The sequence below is a fragment of the Pangasianodon hypophthalmus genome, chromosome 2 (genome assembly GCF_027358585.1).
Source record: "Pangasianodon hypophthalmus isolate fPanHyp1 chromosome 2, fPanHyp1.pri, whole genome shotgun sequence".
NCBI classification, from domain to species: Eukaryota; Metazoa; Chordata; class Actinopteri; order Siluriformes; family Pangasiidae; genus Pangasianodon; species Pangasianodon hypophthalmus.
This window is the reverse complement of record NC_069711.1, coordinates 35,813,363-35,840,595: the sequence shown is the minus strand read 5'-3', so window position 1 is coordinate 35,840,595 and position 27,233 is coordinate 35,813,363. Positions and strand designations below refer to the sequence as shown.

The 27,233-nt window shown below is 40.8% G+C and overlaps 2 protein-coding genes across 4 annotated transcripts; both read right to left on the bottom strand.

The window, feature by feature from the left end:
- Window positions 1–6,533: 6,533 nt before the first annotated feature.
- On the bottom strand, window positions 6,534–10,363 carry acp5a (acid phosphatase 5a, tartrate resistant). Its single transcript, XM_026911492.3, has 6 exons — window positions 10,220–10,363; window positions 9,792–9,882; window positions 9,099–9,298; window positions 8,504–8,628; window positions 7,909–8,254; window positions 6,534–7,113 (listed from the first exon to the last, which is right to left on the bottom strand). Exons 1-6 carry the CDS (start codon window positions 10,220–10,222, stop codon window positions 6,877–6,879), a joined length of 1,002 nt encoding a protein of 333 aa, XP_026767293.1. The 5' UTR covers window positions 10,223–10,363; the 3' UTR covers window positions 6,534–6,876.
- Window positions 10,364–11,202: 839 nt separating this feature from the next.
- ilf3a (interleukin enhancer binding factor 3a) lies at window positions 11,203–25,379 on the bottom strand. 3 transcript variants are annotated; one of them, XM_034302380.2, is made up of 19 exons: window positions 25,270–25,350; window positions 24,592–24,730; window positions 24,340–24,457; window positions 24,016–24,188; window positions 23,564–23,723; window positions 22,985–23,132; window positions 20,671–20,747; window positions 19,553–19,648; window positions 19,341–19,452; window positions 19,011–19,108; window positions 17,686–17,785; window positions 17,400–17,492; window positions 15,051–15,241; window positions 14,455–14,583; window positions 14,151–14,288; window positions 13,781–13,921; window positions 13,570–13,666; window positions 13,010–13,306; window positions 11,203–12,780 (listed from the first exon to the last, which is right to left on the bottom strand). In XM_034302380.2, the coding sequence occupies exons 2-19, from the start codon at window positions 24,690–24,692 to the stop codon at window positions 12,656–12,658; spliced, it is 2,394 nt and encodes a 797-aa protein (XP_034158271.1). In that variant the 5' UTR covers window positions 24,693–24,730; window positions 25,270–25,350; the 3' UTR covers window positions 11,203–12,655. The 3 variants fall into 3 exon arrangements, with proteins under 3 accessions (XP_034158271.1, XP_053087107.1, XP_034158270.1); XM_053231132.1 differs by having other exon boundaries at window positions 11,207–12,780; window positions 13,010–13,309; window positions 24,592–24,726; window positions 25,270–25,379; XM_034302379.2 differs by having other exon boundaries at window positions 11,207–12,780; window positions 13,010–13,309; window positions 25,270–25,349.
- Window positions 25,380–27,233: the final 1,854 nt, after the last annotated feature.

Genomic DNA, 27,233 nt, shown 5'->3' with positions numbered 1-27,233 from the left:
AAATGTGAGCTGTATGTGGACATGTGTGTGTGCATATATCTGAATAGAGCTTTCACCCGGGATCCTGTGTTTTGATCACTCAGCCGGATATAGGGTGTGGATCTGACTTGGAAAAAACTGCACACCCTATCCGGTCACTTAGGTTCTTCATTTAAATAATGTTGTCATCCCCCCCCCTTTTTGAAAAAAATAAATACTACTTCTACTTTTTCTTTTCTTTTTTACTATTTTTATTATTTTCACTTTCTTTATGTGGATTCCTGGTCTCTTTCCAGTTCACTGTTCCTTTGCAACTTAATGGGTATTATTATTAAGCTCTCTCATTTTAACTTTATCGATTTTATTTTCTCAATCATATTTTAAAAACCATTTTTTCTTTTTATTTTATTTTATTTTATTTATTTACTCATTTACCATTTTAGGATTTTAAATTTGTACTGTTTTAAGATCACCTTTACCCAGAGATCCAAAAAATTTTTGTATTTATAGTTCAAGAAAAAAACACAAACTGAGAAATAGCACTTTAGCTTACTGCAAAGAGACCATTAAAAACAAACAAACAAACAAACCATCCTTTTGGATACGTCAAGCCCAATTTCATATGCCACTGCCCTTCACCAGGCCAGTTCTCCAAAGGCCCATCTTAACAATTCACCACCTGACTACACCTTAGCCAGAACTACCAAACTTCACCATTTAAAACCCAAAAGTTCACCTATACTTCTTATTCCAACAACAGAAATTATGGTTCATGCCCAAGTCCACCAAAGAGAGGGTTAGGGTTAGTCAAACCCAGTCAAACCCACGCATAACACAATAAATAATGTGAACTTACTTGATCTTTGTCATATTGTAACAACAACCACGTCTGAGGAGGAGGACAATGACATAGGTGGAGCCACTGCAAAACAAAAATGGATAAGGATGATGGAATTTAGTAAAGAGAGAAAATCTCTGACCAAAGACAAGTCCGAATCCTCTCTTTCCGAGTCTGATACAGTGGTAAAACCTACAAGTACAACCTCAGACTCCTCAAACAATGGACTTTAAGACACCATTAGTCTAGAAAATAGACCCTACAGACACATTAATACAGATAGAATGGCAGCAGATTGTTCCATCTATATTGGTAAACCTATAGTTTTTATAGGGGACTCCAACCTCAGCCACATTCCCAAAATCAGAGACACGAACATACAAGTAGACAGCTTCCCTGGAGCCAATTTCCTTCACATTTCCAAAATTCTCCAAAAACAACATCCACACCCAGGTAGTACTATCGGTAGGCTTAAACAACAGGGAACAACATCCACATAAAACAGCAATCAAACAATTACAGTGTTGTAATCTAGACCAGATAAATACATTTTACAATTACTAGAGATTAGTTTAACCCAAAATGACTTTGAATTTGATTTTCAGATTTATCTGCAGATTCAAGGCACACCAATGGGCAAAAAAAATTGCGCCTGCGTATGCAAACATACACAACATAAAAAAATGTGACCTCACACCACTGGTTTATTACAGATACTTGGATGACATCTTTGGAGCTTGGCAGCATGGTGCAAAAGAGTTTGACCGATTTATTAAAATCACAAACACACACCAGTGAAAGATATTTAAGATACATTGAAGCCACAACGCTTAAACAGACGAAGACCCAATCTCCGAACACCCTGCTGCCAGACTCCAAACAGGTCATCTCTTTAGTAACAACTTATTCCCACTAAACACGATTACTAAATAATAGGATCAAAAACAATTTTAAACACACTCAATAATACCTATCTGCCTTGCAAAATTTCAAAGTGATCTCGGCCTACAGGAAGAAAAACCTTAAAGACATCTTTGTCTGCTCTAGATTCACTTCCACACGACTCTAGCGGCCGTCTCCTTGGGAACAATAATACAAGAAAATAAAATACATTTAAGGATTTCCCATTATCCAGAACCTCAATTTAAATACAAATAAAATTGTGTATTGCATAACATGTGCACTGTCCTCTATATACGTCTTCTGTATACTTGGACAGCAAGCTAAACTCCACCCTCATCAAAAGTTTACAGACACAGAATGTCTCTTTCCAATTTTTTTATAAGGATGAGGTAAAACTATGAAATAGAAAGGAAATCAGTAAAACTATACGAATTTACATTCACAGTGTGCACATGATATAAATACTTCTTACAAGTGTCTAAGTAATCTCCCAAATGATAGATTTAACTCTTGAAGACGATGCTTTGCTTGCTTGTTAATGACATGAAATGTCAACGATGAAGCAAAAGGAATGCACTGTAGCTCCCATACAATGCAATGAGAAAATTCAGCTGACATGAACAAGAGTAATGAAACATACAGACAAATACCAAAGGCCAAAGCTGAATGCAGATGGATTCTGATTCACTGCTATGTGTGTACAGAGTTGGACAGCATGGAAAAACATTAACTTTCTTATTGATCATCTGAGCAGTCACGTGACAACATTATGAAGGATTAGAACAGCCAGTAGGGGGAGACATGCTACTAAGGAAACAAACATTTCCCTTTAGTTGCTATTAAATTTCTGAGTCTTAACTGTAAAGGAACAGCATGTTCCCACTGTCACAAATGCAACATAAGTGAAACTAAAAACACATAAATATTAAGGTCAAAACAACACATACACAACATCACTAGCAACACAAAAATACACAGTTAATCAATTACTTTAAAGAACATGGTTTGGATAAATTAACAATCTCAGGGTTGGAAGCCAACCTAACCTGGATGGATAATCAGAGGGAAAAAAGGGAAGTGAGATGGATACACAGATTAAAAACATGGATTCCCATGGGACTTAATGAAAGGGGTAAGAAATTGCTCTAAACACAAATCCATACAAAAACAATCAAGCTTTAAAGATCAGGCCAGGGATATTATTGTCTACATGAGGGCAGAATCTATGTTCATTACATTACACAAGTTTTACCCCAAAGTTTAAATCATGTTTTAACTCCTTAGAAAGCAGCGATGGTCAAATTTTAAAGATCAGGCCAGGGTTGTTTCCATCGTCCACACAAGGGCAAAATCCAGATTCATTATAGCACAAATTTAGGCACCTTTAACACAATTGGACAGGAATATATATTTTATTCAAATTAGACAGACTGCTGAGAATTATGGGAATTGGAGTTTTAAAAGATCTTAACTTTAATAACACAAAAACAAAAAAAGATACAGGTGGGCAGTTTTTTGTGCTTGCAAGAATGTGATGTGCTGAGTGAAATTAGCCAGTCATGATCACTAGGATTAATGGTGTAGAGCTTGCCCTGTAATGACCTGGCAATTTGGGGATTGTGCAGTCTTTTCGGTGGCGTGATATCCAGGGAGTCCACCCAGTAGAAGCTTGTTGGCTTGCATTGGGATCATCTGCTGGGACATATGGTCTCCACCCACTTCGCAGAGCAGCAAAAGTAAAGCACAGCAGGTGGTACATAAAAATATTAATATTTCATTTTAATATTTAATATTATAGGTAATGTTTAACATTTAATATTTGACATATTTAAGGCATGGTTATTCTATTATAGCTTTGTGTATACCTAAAGGGACAGCGGGCCGGCAGCCTGCGCACCGAAGAAACACAGCACTCCTCACATGACTGCCGGCGGGTGCTGACCGGACGGCACTTTTTATTCACGTTTCCGTCTCTGGGGGTCTGTGTTCCGCCCAACCGTGATCCCATGTTGCCACACTAAAAATCAAAAGACCAAAGGCAAACAGTCCTAATTTAAACTCCAGTTGAGATTTAGCTTCAGTTAATGGCCAAAGAAAGAAAGGAAACCAGTTCCTGTCTAAACCCCAGTTCCTGTCTAAACTCCAGCTTTGACTTTTCCTTTTCCTCACGCCTGCCCAGTCTTAGACTCACATAATAATATAATGAAGTGAATTGGCTTTTTATTGTCATTTCAGCCATATACAGCTGGTACAGTGCACAGTGAAATGAACCAACATTCCTCCAGGACCATGGTGCTACATAAAACAACACAGAGCTCCAGGACTACATAAAGTGCAAGTGTGCAAACATGCAAACAGTGCAAGTCAAGTACAATTTCCTAAAACAGGACAATAAGCACAATAAGGACAGTGCAGCACAGACTAGTAAAGCTGCTTTGTGACAATGTCCACTGTTAAAAGCACTATACAAATAAAATTGAATTGAATAGTACATAGTTCTAGTGTGGTTAAAGTGGACAGAGTGCCATATGTAACAGATGTGCAAAATATATAACAATATAATAGTAAAATGCTGTAAATGTAAACATAACATACTATGACACTATGTATTTACTGTGATAAATACAGTGTTAGCAGGAGTGCATGTGGTCAATACAGTAGTTTGTGTACAGTGTTTTAGCAGCAATTTAAGAAAGAAATGTCCAAAAATTGCAAAGAGAGTGGAGTAATATTCAGTTGATCGTGAGTGTGTATGTGTGTGGGTTGGTGTCAGTCCAGTCTCTGAGTGTTGAGGAGTCTGATGGAGGGCCCATGAGGGCCCGACTGCTTCTGTACCTTTTGCCAGATGACAGGAGGGTGAAGAGTTTGGGTGAGGGGGATGTGTGGTCTGTTGAGCGGTTGGGACGATACACGAACTGCAGGGGGTCCATTGAGGAGGGCAGCAGGGTCTTGATGTGCCATATGACAAGCCTCTTGAAGCACTTCATGATGTTGGGCGCAAGTGCAACTGGACGGTAGTCGTTGAGGCAGGACACTGAAGACATCTTCGGCACGGGGACAATGGTGGTGGCCGCATGTCGCGTGGCTGTGGATTCTCTGGGTGTGTGCGTGCTTTGCCTTTCTGATGACACTCTGCTCTCCTTCCCATGGCACTCTAAACTAATGTTGTTAATGTTGAAAACAAAGCATAAAGTCCAAACAAAGCCAAATAGTAGCAACTGCCAAGACACAGTATCTTTGTAAAGTCAAAAACCTAACCCTGACCCTAACCTTAATCCTCCCTATACAACCATGCATTTTTTGGACTGAAAAATGAAGGTTTAATTTTAATATTAACATGCACATAATGTTTGATATTTAATAGTTGACATATTTAAAGGATTGTTGCGCCAATGCCAAGTGCAATAAAACAACCTTGTGAGAGGTTTATCAAGGACAGTGGATCCAGAACCAAATAAATATGCTAGGGACACAAATAAATAATTAAATCAATAAATCAATAACTTAATAGACAAACATCATCTAATTGGACATGGCACACAAGCTGAGGACTGATCTACCTGCGGCTGGCCACCTCAGACGAGGGTGTATAGTGGAAGGCATGCATCGAGACTCTTCTCTGTTCTGGCACCAAGGTGGTGGAATGAACTTCCCCTAGATGTCCGAACAGCTGAGTCACTGGCAGTCTTCAAACGACATCTAAAGACTTACCTCTTCATAAAATACTTAAATTAGCACTTTCACCAAAAAATAAATAAATAAATAAATCACCTCCCCAACAGAGTTTTGGACAGAGTTTTAACCTAATATTAAACTGACCATCAACAACAAAAAAGTTTATCCAAAGCATTTAAATCAGCTCCAAACCTACCAGCTTAAAGCCCGATCGAGTTACGCTCGATTGGATTTGTTAAACCAGCAGACCCTAAGTGGGGGTTTGCTACAGTTCAATTCAATTCAATTTTATTTGTGTAGCACTTTTTTTTTTAACAATGGACATTGTCACTAAGCAGCTTTACAGAAATAAACAGAGTCAAAAAATATTGTAAATATGTGAATTTAAATTTACAGGAACAATGGTAATGCGTAACAAGCACCAGCCTGTGCACTTTCCTTGGTTCCCTAGTCAACCATGCAATGGATTATTGTGATGGTGGGAATCACTGCATGTTCACCAAAACCTCACTGCCCATGCGCTGGCCCATGCACTTTCTTTGGCTCCCTATACAACCATGCAGTTTTCAGACTGTGACGGGGGTGTCATAGTAAATTCAAAACTCTAACACTCTTATCCCCAGCCCTAGTATATGTGGTACAGGATGATGCGCTGGAACACGCTACATGGTCAGTTGGATTACTAGATAAACATAGTCATTGGGGCTAACAAAAGGCAGCCACTTAACTAAAGCCTATGCACTTTTTTTTGGCTCCCTATTCAACTACACAATCTGGGATAATCAGGGCCAGATTTAGGGGCACCCCCCCTTAACACTAACCTCAAGACCCCATTATCAAGTAACTTACATTAAATAACAAACTCGAGGCCTGTGGTGCAAATACAACCACTGGCTCATTTCATTTGGCCTGTCTGAACTTGGAAGGGAAAAAAAAAAAAAAAAAAAAAAAAAACCCATTCATGATCATTGAGGGAATATAAAATAACATTGCCATAAAAACACCTTTATAACTGATCTACAGGACATTGCACAATTCCAGTTGTGGAATCCTGTTTCTAGACATAGCAGCTGGTACCCAATAAAATTTGATTAAACAAAAGGAATGCATTCATTAAAACAAGTTTGAAATGAAAACCAATTTAAAACTTACAGCAAAAAGCCTGCTCCTTTGGATACAATTCATTCCTAAGCATGGTTGCAAAAGACACCTACCCAGACATTTTGACTGCACAGCCAGTCACTACAGGTCAAATCTGGCCCTGGGGATTATGTTTTGGGGGGGGGGGGGGGGGGGGCAGGAATAAGCAACCCCACATCACTTTGCTTTTAAATTCAAAAGCTCATTTAATTGCATTTAAAACATTTAATTTTCAACACAAAACCTACACACTAGAAAGCCTTTAAAGCTCTAAAACATTTAAAATTATTACATTGGAGTCAATTACAAGCATGCACTAAAATTCTTTTAAAACATTTGAATTACAAATTGCGTTTAGGCAGCACAGTGCGATACAGTGAGGTTCCTCTTGCTTGGATGAAGGTTACAGTCAGTTTTTTATCAGTAACCTCCATGTGAGCAAAGCCACCAAGTGTAGACGATTTTCCTGTGAAGAACTTCAGAGAGTCTCGAGGAACAGAGTTTCGGTGCCGCATGTCTGGATCAATGAAGTTTCCTGCACCGCTCACAACATAACCAACACTGGACTCCTTGAAGTACTGAAAAATAGATGAATGAGTATTAGGATATTTATTATTCCTACCTACAGTCTCAAATCGAGACAAATCAATTTACAATACTGTCTCAAATCTCTCCCTTACTCATTAGACAGTGATACAGAACTACTTAGGGCAGCTGTAGGTGAAACACTGGCCACAGAAACAGGTCATGAGCTGCTGTCAAACAACCGGAACAGCAAGAGTGGCATCACAAAACAAACTCAGGAAGTCTCACTTTAAAAGGTTCCATAAATTTAACCAATCAGAACTATAACCACCAAAACCAGTTAAGTGAAATGCAATAATGTTGACGTGATACTGAGAAGTTGCTATGGATTGAAGTACCACGCATTGGTTAGACACTGGATTTATGGTACATTATGGGTAATACTGCACCATCCATGGAATATATACTTTGGTTGATACTTTTTCCATAGCAACCTGAAGGATACAAATGAGCATTTTGGAGTTAAGGGACTTGATCCACAGCCCAGCAGTGGTGATGCTGGAATTTTTTTTATTTTTAAAAGACTCCCAACCTTCTGATCAGTAGCCCACTGCCTTAACCACTGAGCTACCACTGTCCTAGGGTTAGTGGTCCACTGAAGTCATACAAGAGGCCTGCACCCAAAACAGTGCAATCCTCTGCATTTAGATGTAGTGATGTGCAAAATGTCTCAATAGTCCTGTAGACAATCATCCAAAACGTTAGGGCTTTGCTTACACCAGGAACTCCACCTACCATTCCCTTCTTCAGCCCAACTAGAGGCTTCTGCACAGAGAGTATAAACTTACCTGCAGGTTATGATCATGTCCACACAGGTAGGCTGTGGCTTTGTACTTCACCAATAGGGGGCGAAGCCTTCTCAGCAGGCAGTCAGTGGGCCCATGTTTGGACACTGACCAGACGGGATAATGACCTGCCACAAGCAGGAAGTCAGCTGTGGAGTGGTGCATGCGTTCCTGCAGCCACAGCAGCTGGCGGTTGGCCAACACACTGCTCACTGGTCCACTTGGCTTTCCATCCTGGAAGTCATCCGTGTTTCCACAAAGAAGCACCGTGTCCAACATTAGCACCTGCAGAGTGGCAGCGGTGTGCGGGATGTCGAAGTTGAGTTCATAGTAATAATATGGGAAATTCCTGTGAAGTTAAAGAAAGTTACATCAAACAAAACGGAGAATAGAAAGAGTGCAGATAATGCAAATAAAACAGTTGTGGGTTGTAGAGTAAACTTTTGGGGAAGGAGACCGTCAATGACTAATTAGTGAAACGTTGCAACATAACCTCGCCTGCATCACCCTTAGAGCTCACAATAAGGGTCAATTAGTTTACATGTAAAATTCACAGAAGAGGAAATAGAAGGAATAGGATAACAGGAAGCTGTCTGACCATCGTTGGGACATTTTGCTGTACTGGATCTGGGCACGAACGTTTCCTGCATGGTCGTGGTTGCCAGCAACAACATACCATGGAATATTTAGAGATTTAGCAGTGTAGACATTCTCAAATGTCTCCTAAAACAGCAAGACACAATTAGTACCAGGGTTAGGTTTGACCAAAAGTCAAAAATTAGAGAAAGTGCAATTATCCAAGTTGATCTGCATTATTGACTGCATACAACCTCAATACAATCTCCTGAACTTAACAGCATTTCCAAATATGACCATGGCTTTTGAAAAACTACAGAAATCAAGTTCATCATAAAGAACATGCTATCAAGATGTCCAAAACTACATCTTATACTTTATATGGTGCAACCATTCACCTGGTCATTCTAGTTGCTGAAGATGGTGTCTTTCTGAAACTACACATTATAGCACTGCAATGGCATTATGTTAATCCTTCATCCAAGTCATCCTATTATCTTGACATTCATTTACAACTTAGTGATCAGCCTAGTCTGGGGTTTGCCTTCAATTTCAAATGATCATGCTTAAATACATAGTGATCAGTGGCTGAGTTTTATGAAACAGCATGAACACACCTGAAACCTGGGATCGTCCACACTCTTCACTCCTCTATAATAAAAGTTATCTCCAAGGGCTAAAACAAAGTCAGCTCCAAGCTGCTCAGCAGTTCGGCCCATTTCCCGTGCCGTCGCCCACTCAATAGGTGTGACGAAGGGTGCATTGGGCAAACCACCCCAGTCTCCAACCACCAAGAACCGGATGGATGATCGATTCACTGTAACACAATCATAACAAATGGGAAGCCACAGATTTCACATTTATTTCCCCACATGTAGGACATACACCCTCAATGCATTCTGGGTAACTTGTACTACAGAATACCAAGTTATTTTAAATCCATCCAATTTCAAACACTTCAGTTCATTTAAGATGCCAAAGGCCTTCAAACCAGGGAAAGTGGAAGCAGGCACATGACAATTGAAACAATCAGTACCAAAGAATCTTGTGCAGAAAGTAAATTCTACATTTAACCTCACATTTCTCAGCTGCATGAGTTTTTGTAAACAAGCATATTTACCAAGTGCTCCACCATCAAACTTCCCATTTCTGTAAGAGCGTTTTACACAACGATAAATACAGAACAGAGTTGACATGAAATGCTGCTGAAGTCACAAAACAGGTAGCTTCTAAACTTAAGGCACTGAACAGTCAATAAGGAGTACAAAACTGCTACAAGTGAATTTAGTGTTCTAGTAAACACCACTTACTGCCTTCAGCTTCCAGGCCACTAAGTGAAGGAGGGGAGCAAAGGACAACAGGAAGTGTGATAAAGAGGATGGAGATCATCTGAGAAGCCATCTATAGAGACACAGACAATTTAGTCACCAGCATTAGAAACTCATTTACATAAATCTAAAAATAAGTAAAACAGCACAATATAGAATGATTAACTTGTTACAGGAGGTCAAGTTTCACCTCAACATCTAAAACTGCAGTTTATTTAATTTCAACTACAGCATTTTTCACACTAAAATATCCTAACATTTCAAGAACCATGATTTGGTTCAAATTAAAATGATTTTAACCTGCAGCACACACATGCATACAGTTAAAATGTTTTTAAATGTTAAATGTTATATATATATATATATATATATATTACATATATACACACACAAAAAAAAAGTTAATTCACCATCAGCTTGTCTCTTGCCACAGCCTTCCTGTTCACCCTCTCTCTCTACACCTCACAAACACACACACTCCATGCTTTACTTCCTCTTTTAAACATTTCTGTCCTCACACACAGCTGAATGCACTCATCTGTTCATTATCACATTAACTCACTCACACACACACACACTCACAGGGGTGTCCCCTGATTAACTCATGGAAAACAATGACAGGATCAGAATGAGATTTGAATAAAATGTTAACTAATGATGAGATTTAATCACAGTGTAAGAGTTTTATCACTGTTACATGTGTTTATAGATTATTCAATTCAATTTTATTTGTATAGCACTTTTAACAATGGCCATTTTCACAAAGCATTTTACAGAAATATATATATATATCCAGGATATAAATCATAAATTTATGAATTTATGCCTAATGAGCAAGCCAGAGGTGACAGTGGTGAGGAAAAACTCCCTGAGACGATATGAAGAAGAAACGTTGTGAGAGGAACCAGACTCAAAAAGGGTGACACCCGATAGTGCGATTATAAATTTGCACTAATTCCCTTCTATAACTGTGTACTATATGGTCAAAAAATGCAATGTGTAACCAGGAAATTCATTATAGTTTACAAATGAAGTCTATTGTGTTGAAGTTATCAAACTGTTCATGGGAATTGCAATCCTAAAGCCATCATAGCAAAACTGTTCATGTCAATTATGACATTAAACAGTACTAAAAGTAAACATTTTATAAAACTACAGAAAGCATTAACGCGTTGATCTCCAGCTCAGCCATTTGACAATTCAGAAAAGTAATGAGGGAAAACTGCCAGAATCACACTCATTATAATTACATCTTAACATATATATGTATACGTATATATATATATATATATATATATATATATATATTTTAATCATTATTAATTATATTATCATTATACTCAGTTGTGTGAGTTCTGTGTTTTATGCAGTAGTTTATCTTAAACATGGTATTTCATTTTTATCTCAGATTTCCACCTGGACCTAATGACATCATCATACACTTGAGCACAAAGAATAGGTATCACTAGTGTCATCACAGCTCTGAAAGGACAGTGTGATAAATCAAATGTGAATGAGTTATAAAGGTGGATCTCACAGACCTGCGGTATGGACTTGACCGTCTCGTCTCTCAGCTGTAATGCAGTAACAGGTTCCTCACCTTCCGCTTATACCAGCTTTATATAAAATCTGTGTATGTGCATGTGTGTGAATCAGCAGCCATGTGACTGACACATTTTTTTCCATCCTGCTGCTACTCTGGCACATGTGTGTTTGTGTATAATCTGTCTGTGACTGCTGAAGGTCAAAAATCAATGTTACAAAACTTATAATATAACTAACATTAAATCCTACATGATGATCACAGAAGGACACTGTCCACCATTAATGCTGAATCTGCACAGTGTGGGTTTTAGGTTTAATTTGTCATTCATGGTTTATAAATTTTACAAAGTGTTATAAACATGACATTTCAGCTGTTTTTGTCATCGGGCGGTTTGACAATATCACGGCCCAACTTCATCCACAAGCCACATGCACTGTTCACTTTACAGTCCACACAGTGCATTGTGGGATATAGTATATGTGTGTAAGTGTCTACAAAATGGCAGAAGTGAGTAGGGAGCATGCTTCAGGGTTTTACAGTGTGACTGCCACAGGTGACATGCAGAAAATGTTAAAAAGACAAAAAATATTTTTGGTTTAAAAATAGAAAACATTTTATTCTTACAGTCAGGGACAAGCTCAGATGAAAGTTACTGAAATAAGCAGGAAGAGAAACAAAACTAAAACTTTTACCATCAGAATTAAAGACATTCATATTAGTAAGTGTGGCGGATTCTCAACTTCACGCTCACTTGGGAAGGACAGAATAAGAAATATTCCTCAGAGGAAAAACATGCTGGAGCACTTCCTCTCCTCTCACACGGTCAGCCTGAGTCACTCACACCACTTCTGAGGTTAACAGAGGACACGCTAATGAAGACGCACTAAAGTAGACGCGCCAACAAGGACGTGCTAATGCACCTGAACAACACCACTGAACGAAATCACAAAAAGAAGCAACAGTGGAGAAAATCTAAAGCCAAACAGCAGCGTGCACAAAAACTATTTACTCAACAGAGCAGCGAGTTTCCACTACGAAACTACAAATTAATCAGTCTTTATTAGTCAAGCTGGAAGAAGTTCTGCCTCCAGTACTATTGAGATAATAGGAGCAGAGGAAGCTCCACCTTCTGGAGACATAAAGTATGTGGTAGGAGATGAAGCTCTTGGGAGACAAGGCTGAAGGATGATGATGAAGAGAAGAAGCTCCGCCCTCCTGTGCAGTAATGCCAGGATGAAGCTCCACCCCCTGGGGACCACTGACAGCTTGTGAACAGAAGCGCCGCCCGCTGACAGGGTGTTTATTTGTAGCTGTAGTTTGTGTTGCTGCTGCTGTAGCCGCCGAGGTTCGGGTAGGCGCTCTGCTGATACCCATAATTCTCTGCTCCAGTTCCACCCGTCCCAAATGTGGACTGATTAGCATATGCTAGAGAGTGAGAGAGAGAGAGAGAGAGAGAGAGAGAGAGAGTGAGAGAGAGAAAGAGAGAAAGAGAGAAAGAGAGAGTGAGAGTGAGAGAGAATAAGTTTCTCTCAGCAGTTGGTGTAAAAGAGTGATGACCACAGACCGCATGTTTACTGCATCATGCACAATAGGCTTAACACTCCTGTAGTGATCCACTTAAGTGTGTGTGTGTGTGTGTGTGTGTGCGCCTCACCCCCATAGTTGTAGTTCTGGGTGTTCTGGTAGCCATATCCATAATCAGGTCCCACTAGAGACTCCTGGTTCTGCCCGGAGTTTTGGTTAAGGTTTTGGTTCATGTTTGGGTTCTGGTTCAGGGTCTGTGTGTTCTTCCTGTACTGGCCGTACTCGTGGCTGTGCTGGCTGTAGTAGCCGCTGGCAGGTGGAGGGACGGCCTGATACACCTGTGCATGTGTGTCTGAGATGCTCTGTTCCTCCTGAGAACCTTCAGTGTTCAACTCACCACTGACTGAGAACCCAGAGGAACTGCTCCCTGCTGTAGACACACACATGCGCACACGCACAATGTTAATCCTTTCAAAAGACTGTACTTCTGTTCAGGTAGAGAGTAAGAGGTTAGGGTTAGATTTTTAGGGTGCCTATATACCCAGGAGCTCTGAGCAGCAATCCCATAATTCTCTTCACCAGACGTAAAATTTTGAAAACATAATTGTGTGATGCAACTGTGGTGAAAACAGTTACAAAAAAAGTTGTGTACACACCTGGTGTGTGTGTGTCTGTATGTGCCTGTCTCACCTTTAAAAGTGGAGCCCTTAGTGTTAAATCCTCGGCCCCTTCCTCTTCCTCTGCCACGCCCAGCACTATATGAGACTCCACCCATTCCACCGTAACCCTACACATACATTCATCAAATCAGACAGACACAAAGTGTGTGTGAGACAGAGGACACTCACACACTCCTCCTGGTAGGTGTAGATGTGTATGTCTGTGTGTGTGTGTGTCTCACCACTGGAGGGAATTTCTTCTTCTTCTGGCTCTCAGGGTTGTCATTGGGGAAAAGTTTCTCTAGTGCAGCCAGAGCAGCATTCGCCTTCGCTAACTTCTTATTAGAACCTGAACCTTGAAACTTCTGTCCATCCACCTCCACCTGAAACACACACACACACACACACAGTTATATCATGTACTATCACACTGTTAGCCTTGTATAGGTATAAGCAAGCATAATGCTCTGCGTTCTCTGTGTGCTGCCTGTGAGAGTGTGACGATGTTCAGTGAGACAGTGATGATTCAATAAATAAACAGAAAGAAACATCATGTTTATTGTACAGTGCTGTGTTCAGTGTGAAGATTAAACTCGTCACACATGCACACACCTCAATGGTGAAGATCTTGTCGTTAAATCGTCCTCTCACAGAGACGACCTCATACTTCAGACTCCGCCTCTTTTCATTCAGCTCCATAACAGGGTTTTTCCCGTGTTTAGTGAGAATCGGACCTCCCTGTAGTGTAGCCTACACACACACAGAGCTATGGTTAAATATAAAACTTAAATATAAAATGGTTAAATATAAAAACACACAGTATATATATATATATAAAAAATTTTCCACAATCCCCATACCCAAAAACGTGTGTGTGTGTGTGTGTGTGTGTGTGTCTGAGAGAGAGAGAGACTACCTCAGCTCCATCCCCTCCAGCAGCTGCAGTTCTGTTGGTTCCTGTGGCAACGGTCTCCTGGCCTCTCTTCTGATCGGTTGTAGGTGTAGTCTCTGTGGCTGTGACCACTACACCCAGAGCCTGTAGGGCCTACTCACACGCATACACACATGCATACACACACACGCATTCACACACACGCATTCACACACACGCATTCACACACACGCATTCACACGCACGCATACACACGCACGCAAACACACGCACACGTATACACACACGCATACACACACGCATACACACACGCATACACACACGCATACACACACGCATACACGCAGGCACGCACACACACACACACACGCACACGCACGCACACGCACGCACGCACACGCACGCACGCACACGCACGCACACGCACGCACACGCACGGACGCACACACACGCACACACACGCACACACGCAAGCTGTAAACTGAAGAATTGTCATGCCTGTTACATTTGTGTTCCACTGTTTTGTTTTCAGCACAAACTCAGTGATAGCAATACGATACAGTGAGTGTGAATGTATGTGTGAGTGTGAGTGTGTGTGTGCGTGTGTGGTAATAACACACTTTTTGGGCGACAAGCAGTTTGGCGTTGCGTTTCGAGGGTCCTGTTGCCTCATACGTTTTGCCCTTCACTTCGATGGCCATGGTGAAGTGTGGACTGTGTTCGGGGCCCGTTTGGGACACGAGCCGATACAGCAAACCTGGATGCAGCTGATTCAGCATCATCACAGCATTACTGGGCTCGATGACAATCTCTGAATGCACACACACACACACACACACACACACACACACACACACACACAAATTCAGTCCAATCCTGTACGGTGTGATTCAATAATAACAGCAATCATGCTTTAGTAAATGTTCTAGAGTTCTAGAGCAAAAGCGCATGATTCTGTGGTGAACACTGCACCACACCACTCATCACTCACACAGTCAAGGTTTGGGTGAAGTGTTGATTTTGGAATGGCACCCTCTCTGGTAGAACAACATATCTGTGAATTTTATAACGTGGGTTGTGCTGCTGCGGGTGGATTAAACAGTTCCGACATAAAACTAGAATTTAATATATTATTTTTCATGCTATGTATTATTCTGGTGCACGTGATTTTATCACTTACAGTGTGTGTGTGTTTTAACAGAATTCATGATTTTATGTCGTTTTCCTGTTTTCACTCATCGAAATAGTGAAAGCTGCATTACCCAGCATGCAACACTCCAATACATATTTAACCCAGCAGGAATCCCTGCAAATCAACCAATCCAGATCTCTGAGTGAGACACGTCACTCTCACAGTAGCTCTGTCTTTGCGGCACCCATTTCATCTCAGATACACTACTGTACATAGCCAAACGTATGTGCACCCTGACCATCACACCCATATGTGCTTGTTGAATGTCTCATTCCAGATTTATTCCCCGTGTGTTTGCTGTTATAATGAGCTCCACTCTTCTGGGAAGCTTTCCACTAGATGTTGGAGCGTGGCTGTGGGGATTTGTGTTCATTCAGCTACAAGAGCATTAGTGAGGTCAGGCGCTGATGTTGGGATGTCGAGGAGGTCTGGGGTTCAGTCAGTGTTCCAGTTCATCCCAAAGGTGTTCAGTGGGGTTGAGGTCAGGGCTCTGTGCAGGACACTCGAGTTCTTCCACTCCAACCTTCACACACCATGTCTTCATGGAGCTCGCTTTGTGCACAGGGGCATTGTCATGCTGGAACAGGTTTGAGCCTCTTAGTTCCAGTGAAGGGAAACTGTAATGTTACAGCATACAAAAACATTCTATGCAATTGTGTGCTTCCAACTTTGTGGGAATATGGGTTTTGGCCATATAGTGTAAGTAACTATCAGCAAAATTGGCATGCAAGAATTTAACATGCTTAGCTTGCTAGAAGCACAACGTGCCTAATTTATATTGCTTTAAAAAAACTGATGTAGCTCTACAGCAATCACTTTCTTATTGAGGAGTTGCCTATAATGACAACAATCTGGCTTTGTTTAGCTTACAAAAGAGTTTATAGCACCTGTTTGGGTAGCACCTCAACTTTCAGCGTAACAACATCCTCAATGTTGTAATAGTAAAACAAGACATAATGTGCCCGCAAACAACAAAGTTGTAAGCACCTAGAGACCTGTATGCCTACAGTCTTTTCTCTCTAGTATAAACGCTCTGAGCTTCTATGAGACGTGTATGTAATTGCATTGCAAGCTAGAGCACCACTTAGCATCATTTAGCCACTGACAGGACACCAAGCAATAAGACTCTTCTACAGTTACACCATTTCCAAAGTGTTAGTTCAGCCAAATAGCACTCGCTGTCTTTTTGTGCTAATCCATAACAAGAAACAAACAACTTTTTTACTAACGTCAATCCAATTCCTAAATAAAATTCTTGATAGATAATTAAGTCAGATTATAACTAAGTAGCTCAGTTGCTAGGGCAATCGTGTGAGACATGTACAAACTTCCACCAGAAAATATCAAACAAACAGACAGGGATGCCTCCACTGCCAACAAGTCTAGTCTTTCTTGTTACTAATTTGTATTCCCAAAATACGTTTAAAAATGTACTTCAAAAAGAAAGGAAGCTATTGAAGTAAAACTAGAGAAAAACGAGAATCTCAGACAGATGGAAGGATGGACGGATGAACAACCAGAAAACATAACAGAGGTAAAGAGAAGGGGGGAGACTTTCTATTTTCTTTTTATTTATTTATATTTATTTATTTATTTATTTTTTATTTCTCCTTTCTTTTATATATTGACACGTTGGTAATTTTGTATGTAAACCAATCATGCCAAAAAGGACTTTAAATTGAATTTAAAAATTTGAGAGAGAGGGGGAGAGGGAGAGAGGGAGAGAGAGAGGGAGGGAGAGAGAGCGAGGGAGAGAGAGAGGGAGAGAGAGACATGCCTTTGCGAGGGACTTTACTGCTGCTTGATTCTTCATCTGTGGCCGACTCCAGTGGCCGCTTCATCACACTCAGTCCTGGCGCTGTGGTTTGGGCTGCAAAAAACACACACACACACACACACATACGCAGTCATAACAAGGCTAACTGCATAGGCAACACTGTCTTCCAACAGAACAAGAACAAAAGCTTAAATTAATTAAAAATAAATTATACAAGCACCATATCTCCAAACAGGGTGATGAAGTGCAATGCCTGTGTGTGTGTGTGTGTGTGTGTGTGTCTTACAGAGGAGTGTGTCGCTGTACATGTGCCCCACTTTGGATGACAGGCGGTTCATCCCCAAGACTTTGTGGATCTGTCCAAATGCCATGAGCCGCAAAGCAAACTGGGAAATAAAGAGAGAACACTTACAGCTGTGCAGGACATCACCACTCACCTGTGTCTGATAATACAGCGCGGCCGGCATACGCCAGTCACACGCCAGTCACATGCCAGTCACACGCCAATCACACGCCAATCACACGCCAGTCACTCGCCCGTCACTCGCAAGTCACTCGCCAGTCACTCACCAGTCACACAACGCAAGCCACTCCAGTCACACGCCAGTCACTCGCCAGTCACACGCCAATCACACGCCCGTCACTCGCCAATCACACGCCAATCACACGCCAGTCACTCGCCAATCACACGCCAATCACACGCCAGTCACTCGCCAGTCACACGCCAGTCACACGCCAGTCACTCGCCAGTCACACGCCAATCACACGCCAGTCACTCGCCAGTCACACGCCAGTCACACGCCAGTCACTCGCCAGTCACACGCCAGTCACTCGCCAGTCACTCGCCAGTCACACACCAATCACACACCACAAGCCACGCCAGTCATACGCCAGTCACTCGCCAGTCACTCGCCAGTCACACACCAATCACACACCACAAGCCACGCCAGTCATACGCCAGTCACACGCCAGTCACACACCAATCACACACCAGTCACTCGCCAGTCACACAATGCAAGCCACTCCAGTCACACGCCAGTCACACGCCAATCACACGCCAGTCACACGCCAATCACACGCCAGTCACTCGCCAGTCACACGCCAGTCACACGCCAATCACACAACACAAGCCACGCCAGTCATACGCCAATCACACGCCAGTCACACACCAGTCACACGCCAGTCACACAACACAAGCCACGCCAGTCACACGCCAGTCACATAACACAAGCCACTCCAGTCATACGCCAATCACACGCCAGTCACACACCAGTCACACGCCAGTCACACAACACAAGCCACTCCAGTCACACGCCAGTCACACGCCAGTCGCACACCAATCACACAACACAAGCCACGCCAGTCACACGCCAGTCACACGCCAATCACACGCCAGTCACTCGCCAATCACACGCCAATCACACGCCAGTCACACAACACAAGCCACGCCACACGCCAGTCACACGCCAGTCACACGCCAATCACACAACACAATCACACAACACAATCACACAACACAATCACACGCCAGTCACATGCCAGTCACATGCCAATCACACAACGCAAGCCATGTCAGTCACACGCCAATCACACACCTGGTAAGAGCTGTACCTGTGCACTCTGGGTAATGTCCTCCCGCTGCTGGAGGGTAAGATGGCAGCTCGCATCCACACCTGCCCTTTCACATGGGTCAGAAATACCGGGACCATCTGCGCACACACACACACATATGTATATTTTATATATATACTGTACATATTGTATATATTATGTAGTATATACACACATATTACACACACCAAAATCATTCCTTATATGGAAACTGTGGAACAACTATGCCAAATGTATGTGCGTGTGCGTGCATGTGTGTGTGCGTGCGTGTGCATGTGTGTGCGTGTGTGCATGCGTGTGCATGTGTGTGTGTGCGCGTGCTTGTTTCACCCTCCAGTAGTATTCCAGATGCGACACACTCCAGCACTCTCCTCAGAGCCTCTCCTGGTCCCATCGGTCGATCGCTCGTCGATATCGCTCTCTCACACAACAACTCCAACACCTACACACACACACACACGCACAGAAAACAATATACAACTACACAATGCTAAATGCTGGTACAACACATTCAACACTCACACACACACACACACACTCACCCATCCTTTCAGGGGGGCCCAGGTAGGGACGCGGGTACACAGATCTCTCAGAATGCGGATGACGATCACACTCGAGTGCAGGTTGTTAACTTTAGCCTGTGAGCCACCCACACCATACATACACACACACACACACACACACACACACCCACACCCTGCATTACACTGCTGATACACTCTGTGTACGCTCTATACACACTATTCTATCTATATTCATCATACTATGTGACCAACAAAGATCTGTTAAACTGTCTGTCTGCCAGTCTGTCTATCTGCCTGCTGTGTTTATCTTTTTGTCCATCTGCCTGTCTGTCTGTTATTTTAACAGTCTACCTAAACGTTCACGATTTGGCCAGAGAGACCTTTCATGTGGTGTTTAAACGGTATAAAGAGCATGACGGCAGCCGATCTGAGTGTGTGGTTAGTGAGCATGTTTATTAATAGCGGGGGTGAGGTGTTTGAGAGCATACAAACCTATTCGTAAGCATGGATCACTGAATCGAGCTCCTCTGCATGCAAATGTACTTCTGTTCTGCGAGTCAAGTGTTTGTCACGTATTTGTCATTCAAACACAAATTAGTTTACAGTTATTGCATTCTTATGCAAGGATAAAGTCTCTCTGTGCGCTCGATTCACAGCTCCGTGCTCCGTGCTCTGTGTAGTCTCAAAGCACAGCACCAACAACAATTTAGGGATAAATTTAAATTTTATATCTGGATTTCTGTAAAGCTGCTTTGTAACAATGTGCATTGCTGACAATGTCTCTGTTAATAAGCATGCTCGCTCCACACGCTCCAATTGGCCTCTCTCACGCTCTCTATTAATGATACTGCTTCCACACCATACTTTTAACTGTCTCTCCATGTAGGTCAAGTTGGAACAAACCATTGCTGAAGGAGGACAATAAAAAAAAAACACCTTCATCTACTTTGTCTTTCTGTCCATCTTTCCATCTACAGACTCTCTCAGTGTAAACAATCGTATTTGAGTTGAACGTCCACATTTTTCGGTTTTCTTAAAAAAGCACTTTGTGAACGTTTCAACAGTCAAATACGTTATTAATTAATGTCATGTTAATTTACGTTAGAGGTCGTTAGATTATAAAGCGAGGTGCAAACCTGGAACCACTTGGCGTGGCGCAGAGACGCAAGAGACTCCAGGCATTTGTTTGTGTCCAGAGCGCCGGGCGGAGCTTCTATCAGACCACAACACAAGGCACAGTTTGACCAAGGGGCACTCAGACCTCTTCTAGGGGGCGGAGCCAACATATTTGGAGCTCATATGGGGTGTGGTCAGTTTTATATTAGCTGCTATTAGGCAGAGATTGCATGCGGACAGATACACCCTCACACACAGCACTGTCCACACACACTGTTTCAAAACAAGGGACATTAGGACTTTGTGGTGCTGAAGTTGGGTCGAGGGTGTGGACTGGAGGTCAGACACACCCTCATTCATCACTGTAAAATATGAACGCTGATTCTGTTGAATTCTATTGAATTTTTTTCTCTGGAGAAACAAAAATGATAGGTACAAACAACGAGGCCTCTATCTGTGTGTAGAATGATTTCATACTGCGTGCAAGCAATTTTTAACCAGCGTGTGTATCAACAGCTGCATGCTGTATATATAAACAGCATTATGAGACCTGCCCCCAAAGCTTAGTTGCTCCGCCCCTCCAAGAGTCCAAGAGCTTCCGGTTGGTCAAAACTCCACCGCCCCTAAAAACTCACACACTTTGAAAATCACAAGTGACAACAGGAAAATATCTGATTTAAATTCCACAATTTTTCGCAGAAACAGGGTGAATGCTGCAGCAAAACCTGACGAGTGGAACAAATCAATTAATTACTGATAATCAATCAATAACCAATAAAGTTATCATGATGGGAATGTGAATAAATCCCGGTGTTCAGGATTAACACATCACAAATGTATTCATTACAGCTCAAAACGATATTAACCCTGTGTTCACATCAGAAAGGCAATGACATCAAAATGAATTTTTTGCTTGGGGGCGTGTCCTGATTTTTGATATCTGAATAAGAAATGAGAGTAGCAGCGTCATTATTCCCCACAACACGGCTTCGGCTTTCCCACTGAGACACGCTGCTGCAATATCGAAGAATTTTACTCCCAACTGCCAGCTGATGAAATTATAATAAGCATCCTAACACACACGCATTATAATCACACAGTTCCCTTGATTTTGTTCTTTTATCTTTCCTTCAAACATAAACATTTACAATTTGCTGTTAGTGAAACTATCTCCTGCCTCTATCTCTTTCAGCTCCTCACATATGCAGTGTTTCCTTTTAGAAGATGTAGATCAAGTTCATAAATTAAATAAATAATATACATTGGAAGATGGCTGCAATGTAATTTTAAATAGAATTCATTTACAAACAGTAAAACAATATTCAGATTTTAAAAAACCTCAGTATTCGTACGGAGTCTCCTAAGATGCCAAAAACCTGGATAATGTTTGTGTTCATGAGGTAAAATCTGTACTGTGCAGACTGCTGTCCTTCACCGGCACAAGTCTGAAGGAATCTGAGTCGCATCTCTACAGGATTCATGGCTAATCTGTATACAGTGGGAGAAGCATGTGCGTGGCGCCCCCAAGTGTGAACACAGGGTATGAACTAGGCTTGTGCGATATAAGTGAATTTCCACTTTTACAAATTCTGCCAAGTGATTTAATCATCTAGAAACAATATGCTAAAAAAAGACATGTAAGCAAGCATTTCCTCCCTTTCAGGTTTAAGACGAGTAGTGGAGTGTGTAATAATATCACCGGCAGTGCAGTCAGGACCTGCAGCAATCACACACTCAGCTGGATGGGGATTTTTAGGTGATTGTGCAATAACGTACAGTAAACCGCTAAAAAACAATAAAACAAAACCAAAAAACACATTTTCAATATAATCCTTTTACTATCCAGATTTCTGTCCACATTTTCTGTTGATCTGCTGCTCAAAGTGTTTGAACGTGTCTGAATGCTGACTGGCGCAGGAGAGCAAAAAAAATTAAAAACAGTATTTATTCACTTTCTAATTATCATCACCATTAACATTATTTGTAAAGTGTTAGACACTTCACTGTAGGCACATTTAATCTTTTTAGGTCAAAATATTAATTCATTTTTCTCTTTCAGCCGAAACCAAAAGCACCATTTTGATAAGTTTCATCTGAAATTTCAGAAAGACGATTAAACAGTTATATCACACAAGCCAAATCTGACCACAAACCAAAAAATTCACTTATTAACTCACTTCATTGTTTTTGCTGCAAAGCAACCCCTTTATTTATTTTTTTATTTTTATTTTTTTTACACGCACGCCTACAAGAGTCATTAAACTGCGGAAGGTGGGGTGTGTCTGTATCTGTGTGTGTGTGTGTGTGTGTGAGAGAGTGTGAGTGTGTGTGTACCTCTGGCCCGCCCGCGCTCCACCCGCTCCCTCACGACAGGAGATGTGAGATGAATCTTCATGTTTAGCACCGGTTCTGTTACAGTCCGCACTGTTACAGCAGCGTCCTCAACCGCCGAAGCGACGACATACTCGCCCTCCGTCTGGCCCTAAACACACACACAAGCGGGGACACACACGGGGACACACGCAAGCAGACACACAAACACACACGTGTGTGCACACACACACGGACACACACACGGACACACACACGGACACACACACGGACACACACACGGACACACAGATACACCCATCGGACAATAAAGGAATAAAAGATAGATCAGATAGGATCGTTTAGATAGATACATAGATAGATAGATAGATAGATAGATAGATTGACTCTGAGGGAGATTGCAGCATTACAGGAGTGATCAAAAAAAATAAAATAAACATTCATAGATAACCATGGGGGGGGCTTTCTCTATACAAAAAAATACTAAATCAATCAGCTAAAATCAGCTAAACTGTGCCATGAGGTGTGAGTGTGTGTGTGTGAGTGTGTGTGTGTGAGTGTGTGGATTATTGAGCTGCTCACCTTCATCACTTCCTGAAGTTTGTTGGTGATGGTGTTCAGTAGTTTGTGTGTCGGTGTGTCACTGCAGAGCACGACGAGCTCCAGGTCCATATCCTGCTTCAGCAACAGACCCTTCGCCACCAAACCCACTCTGCGTACCCCCTGTAGCTTATTACCCCCACTGCAACACACACACACACACACATTAACACCAAACCCACTCTGCGTACCCCCTGTAGCTTATTACCCCCACTGCAACACACACACACACACATTAACACCAAACCCACTCTGCGTACCCCCTGCAGCTTATTACCCCCACTGCAACACACACACACACACACCGTGGCCGCTCTCTGTACCCCAGCAGCAGATTATTCCCCCCTGCACGGTTGGTGTTCTGTACAATCCGTAGAGAATGACATCACAGAATAAAACACTACTTCCTGATATTAGTCCCACCTCCAGCTCACCTCGTAGCTTCTTGTCTATTCAGCCAGGTAGCGACGGTCTTCAGTCCGTTCTCCACGTGGGACACCATGTTCTGCACAGCCTGCAGCTCCTCCGCACACGGATACACACTCGCGTGTTTGGCCTTAACGTGGCGATCCTCGATGACGAACAGGCGCTGAGGGAGCAGCTTCTCCTGTTAGCACACAGGCATTAACACACGCTGAATACAGTTTAACAGGTGTAGAGAACGTCTCAGTCCCTCACAGGCAGAGCTCTCAGAGAACCCAGAGTTCCCAGAATAATAATAATAACAGCGCTGGACACTGAGCTGCTGCTCAACTCACAGGATCAGGAGGAGGAACTTCAGCTTCTCTCTGCTTCATCTCAGCCACACAGGCATGGTACTGTCTCAGCTTATCTTCATAACACACATACTCATACCAGTAGCGCAGTTCCTCATACCTCACACACACACACACACACACACACGCCAGAGCCATATAATTTCACACACAAAATCACTAACAAATATTAAAAATGACAATTATACCATAAGTACAGAGATGATAGCTGTGTAAACAGTGTGTGTGTGTTACCTGTTGTAGTCACGTGGGTGAAGTGTGTGTCCCTCCTGAATCAGTGAGTCCCAGTACAGCAGCTCATCATAAGCCTCTTGTTCATCCCACACACACTGCATGATGTTCTCTCTCTCTCTCTCTCTCTCTCTCTCGCTCTCTGAAACACAGGGTTTTATTCTGTTTATCATCAGTGGAGCTTCTGCTGTACACGTCACCGTGAATGAGCTGTTACTATAGAAACCATAACGCATTAATATAAACCTGCACTACTGTCAGAGCTGCTGTTATAGAGAATTAATCAACCCCTTCTGACCAATCAGAGTGCAGCACTCAGCAGCAGTGTGGAGTAAAATACAGTTTAAATGTTTAAATCGCGATGTTGCTGGTTAGTTAGCTTAGCTACCTAGCATGCTAGTCGGTGCTGCGTTAAGTGTAACAAAGTGAGTAAAATATCTGATCTAAATTATTACTGTATTTATTATAATTATTAAACCTGATATTTAATCCGTAAAAGATTAAACTGTTTGAGGTTAAATGCTCAAGAAGCTCATCAGTGTTAACAGTGTGCTAAATCAAAAATCATCTTTCAAGTACGTAATAATCATAATCATATGTAAAAAAAAAAAATCATCATCGTCTGTAATAAAACTAAAAAAAACTAAAATACTATTTTACATCATTTCATAATAAACTCACCTCACTGGGGAAAGAGCGCTGCGTTTGCAGTAAAAGACGCGACGATGTGCTTCCGGTAGGTCAAGCCCGGTTTCCGGGACAACCCCGCAAATAACCAATAGAAACGCGAGGAAACCTTTACTAGCTTTACAGCAAATTTCTGATCTGTTTCCTGACAGCGCCGCGCGAGCGCCATAAACAAACCGAACGAGAATCCTCTAAAACACTCTAATAAACACTTTAATAAACACTTTAATAAACACTGTACTATACACTCTAATATACACTTTAATAAACACTGTACTATACACTCTAATATACACTTTAATAAACACTGTACTTTACACTCTAATATACACTTTAATAAACACTTTAATAAACACTGTACTATACACTCTAATATACACTTTAATAAACATTTTAATAAACACTGTACTATACACTCTAATATACACTTTAATAAACACTTTAATAAACACTGTACTATACACTCTAATATACACTCTAATATACACTTTAATAAACACTGTACTTTACACTCTAATATACACTTTAATAAACACTTTAATAAACACTGTACTATACACTCTAATATACACTTTAATAAACACTTTAATAAACACTGTACTATACACTCTAATATACACTTTAATAAACACTTTAATAAACACTGTACTATACACTCTAATATACACTTTAATAAACACTGTACTATACACTCTAATATACACTTTAATAAACACTTTAATAAACACTGTACTATACACTCTAATATACACTTTAATAAACACTGTACTATACACTCTAATATACACTCTAATATACACTTTAATAAACACTCTAATAAACACTTTAATAAACACTGTACTATACACTAATATACACTCTAATAAACACTTTACTATACACTCTAATAAACACTTTAATAAACACTGTACTATACACTCTAATATACACTTTAATAAACACTACTATACACTCTAATATACACTCTAATATACACTTTAATAAACACTACTATACACTCTAATATACACTCTAATATACACTTTAATAAACACTGTACTATACACTCTAATATACACTTTAATAAACACTGTACTATACACTCTAATATACACTTTAATAAACATTTTAATAAACACTGTACTATACACTCTAATATACACTCTAATAAACACTTTAATAAACACTGTACTATACACTCTAATATACACTTTAATAAACATTTTAATAAACACTGTACTATACACTCTAATAAACACTCTAATAAACACTTTAATAAACACTGTACTATACACTCTAATATACACTCTAATATACACTTTAATAAACACTGTACTATACACTAATATACACTCTAATAAACACTTTACTATACACTCTAATAAACACTTTAATAAACACTGTACTATACACTCTAATATACACTTTAATAAACACTGTACTATACACTCTAATATACACTTTAATAAACACTGTACTATACACTCTAATATACACTTTAATAAACATTTTAATAAACACTGTACTATACACTCTAATAAACACTCTAATAAACACTTTAATAAACACTGTACTATACACTAATATACACTCTAATAAACACTTTACTATACACTCTAATAAACACTTTAATAAACACTGTACTATACACTCTAATATACACTTTAATAAACACTGTACTATACACTCTAATATACACTTTAATAAACACTGTACTATACACTCTAATAAACACTTTAATAAACACTGTACTATACACTCTAATATACACTTTAATAAACATTTTAATAAACACTGTACTATACACTCTAATAAACACTCTAATAAACACTTTAATAAACACTGTACTATACACTCTAATATACACTCTAATATACACTTTAATAAACACTGTACTATACACTCTAATATACACTCTAATAAACACTTTAATAAACACTGTACTATACACTCTAATATACACTTTAATAAACATTTTA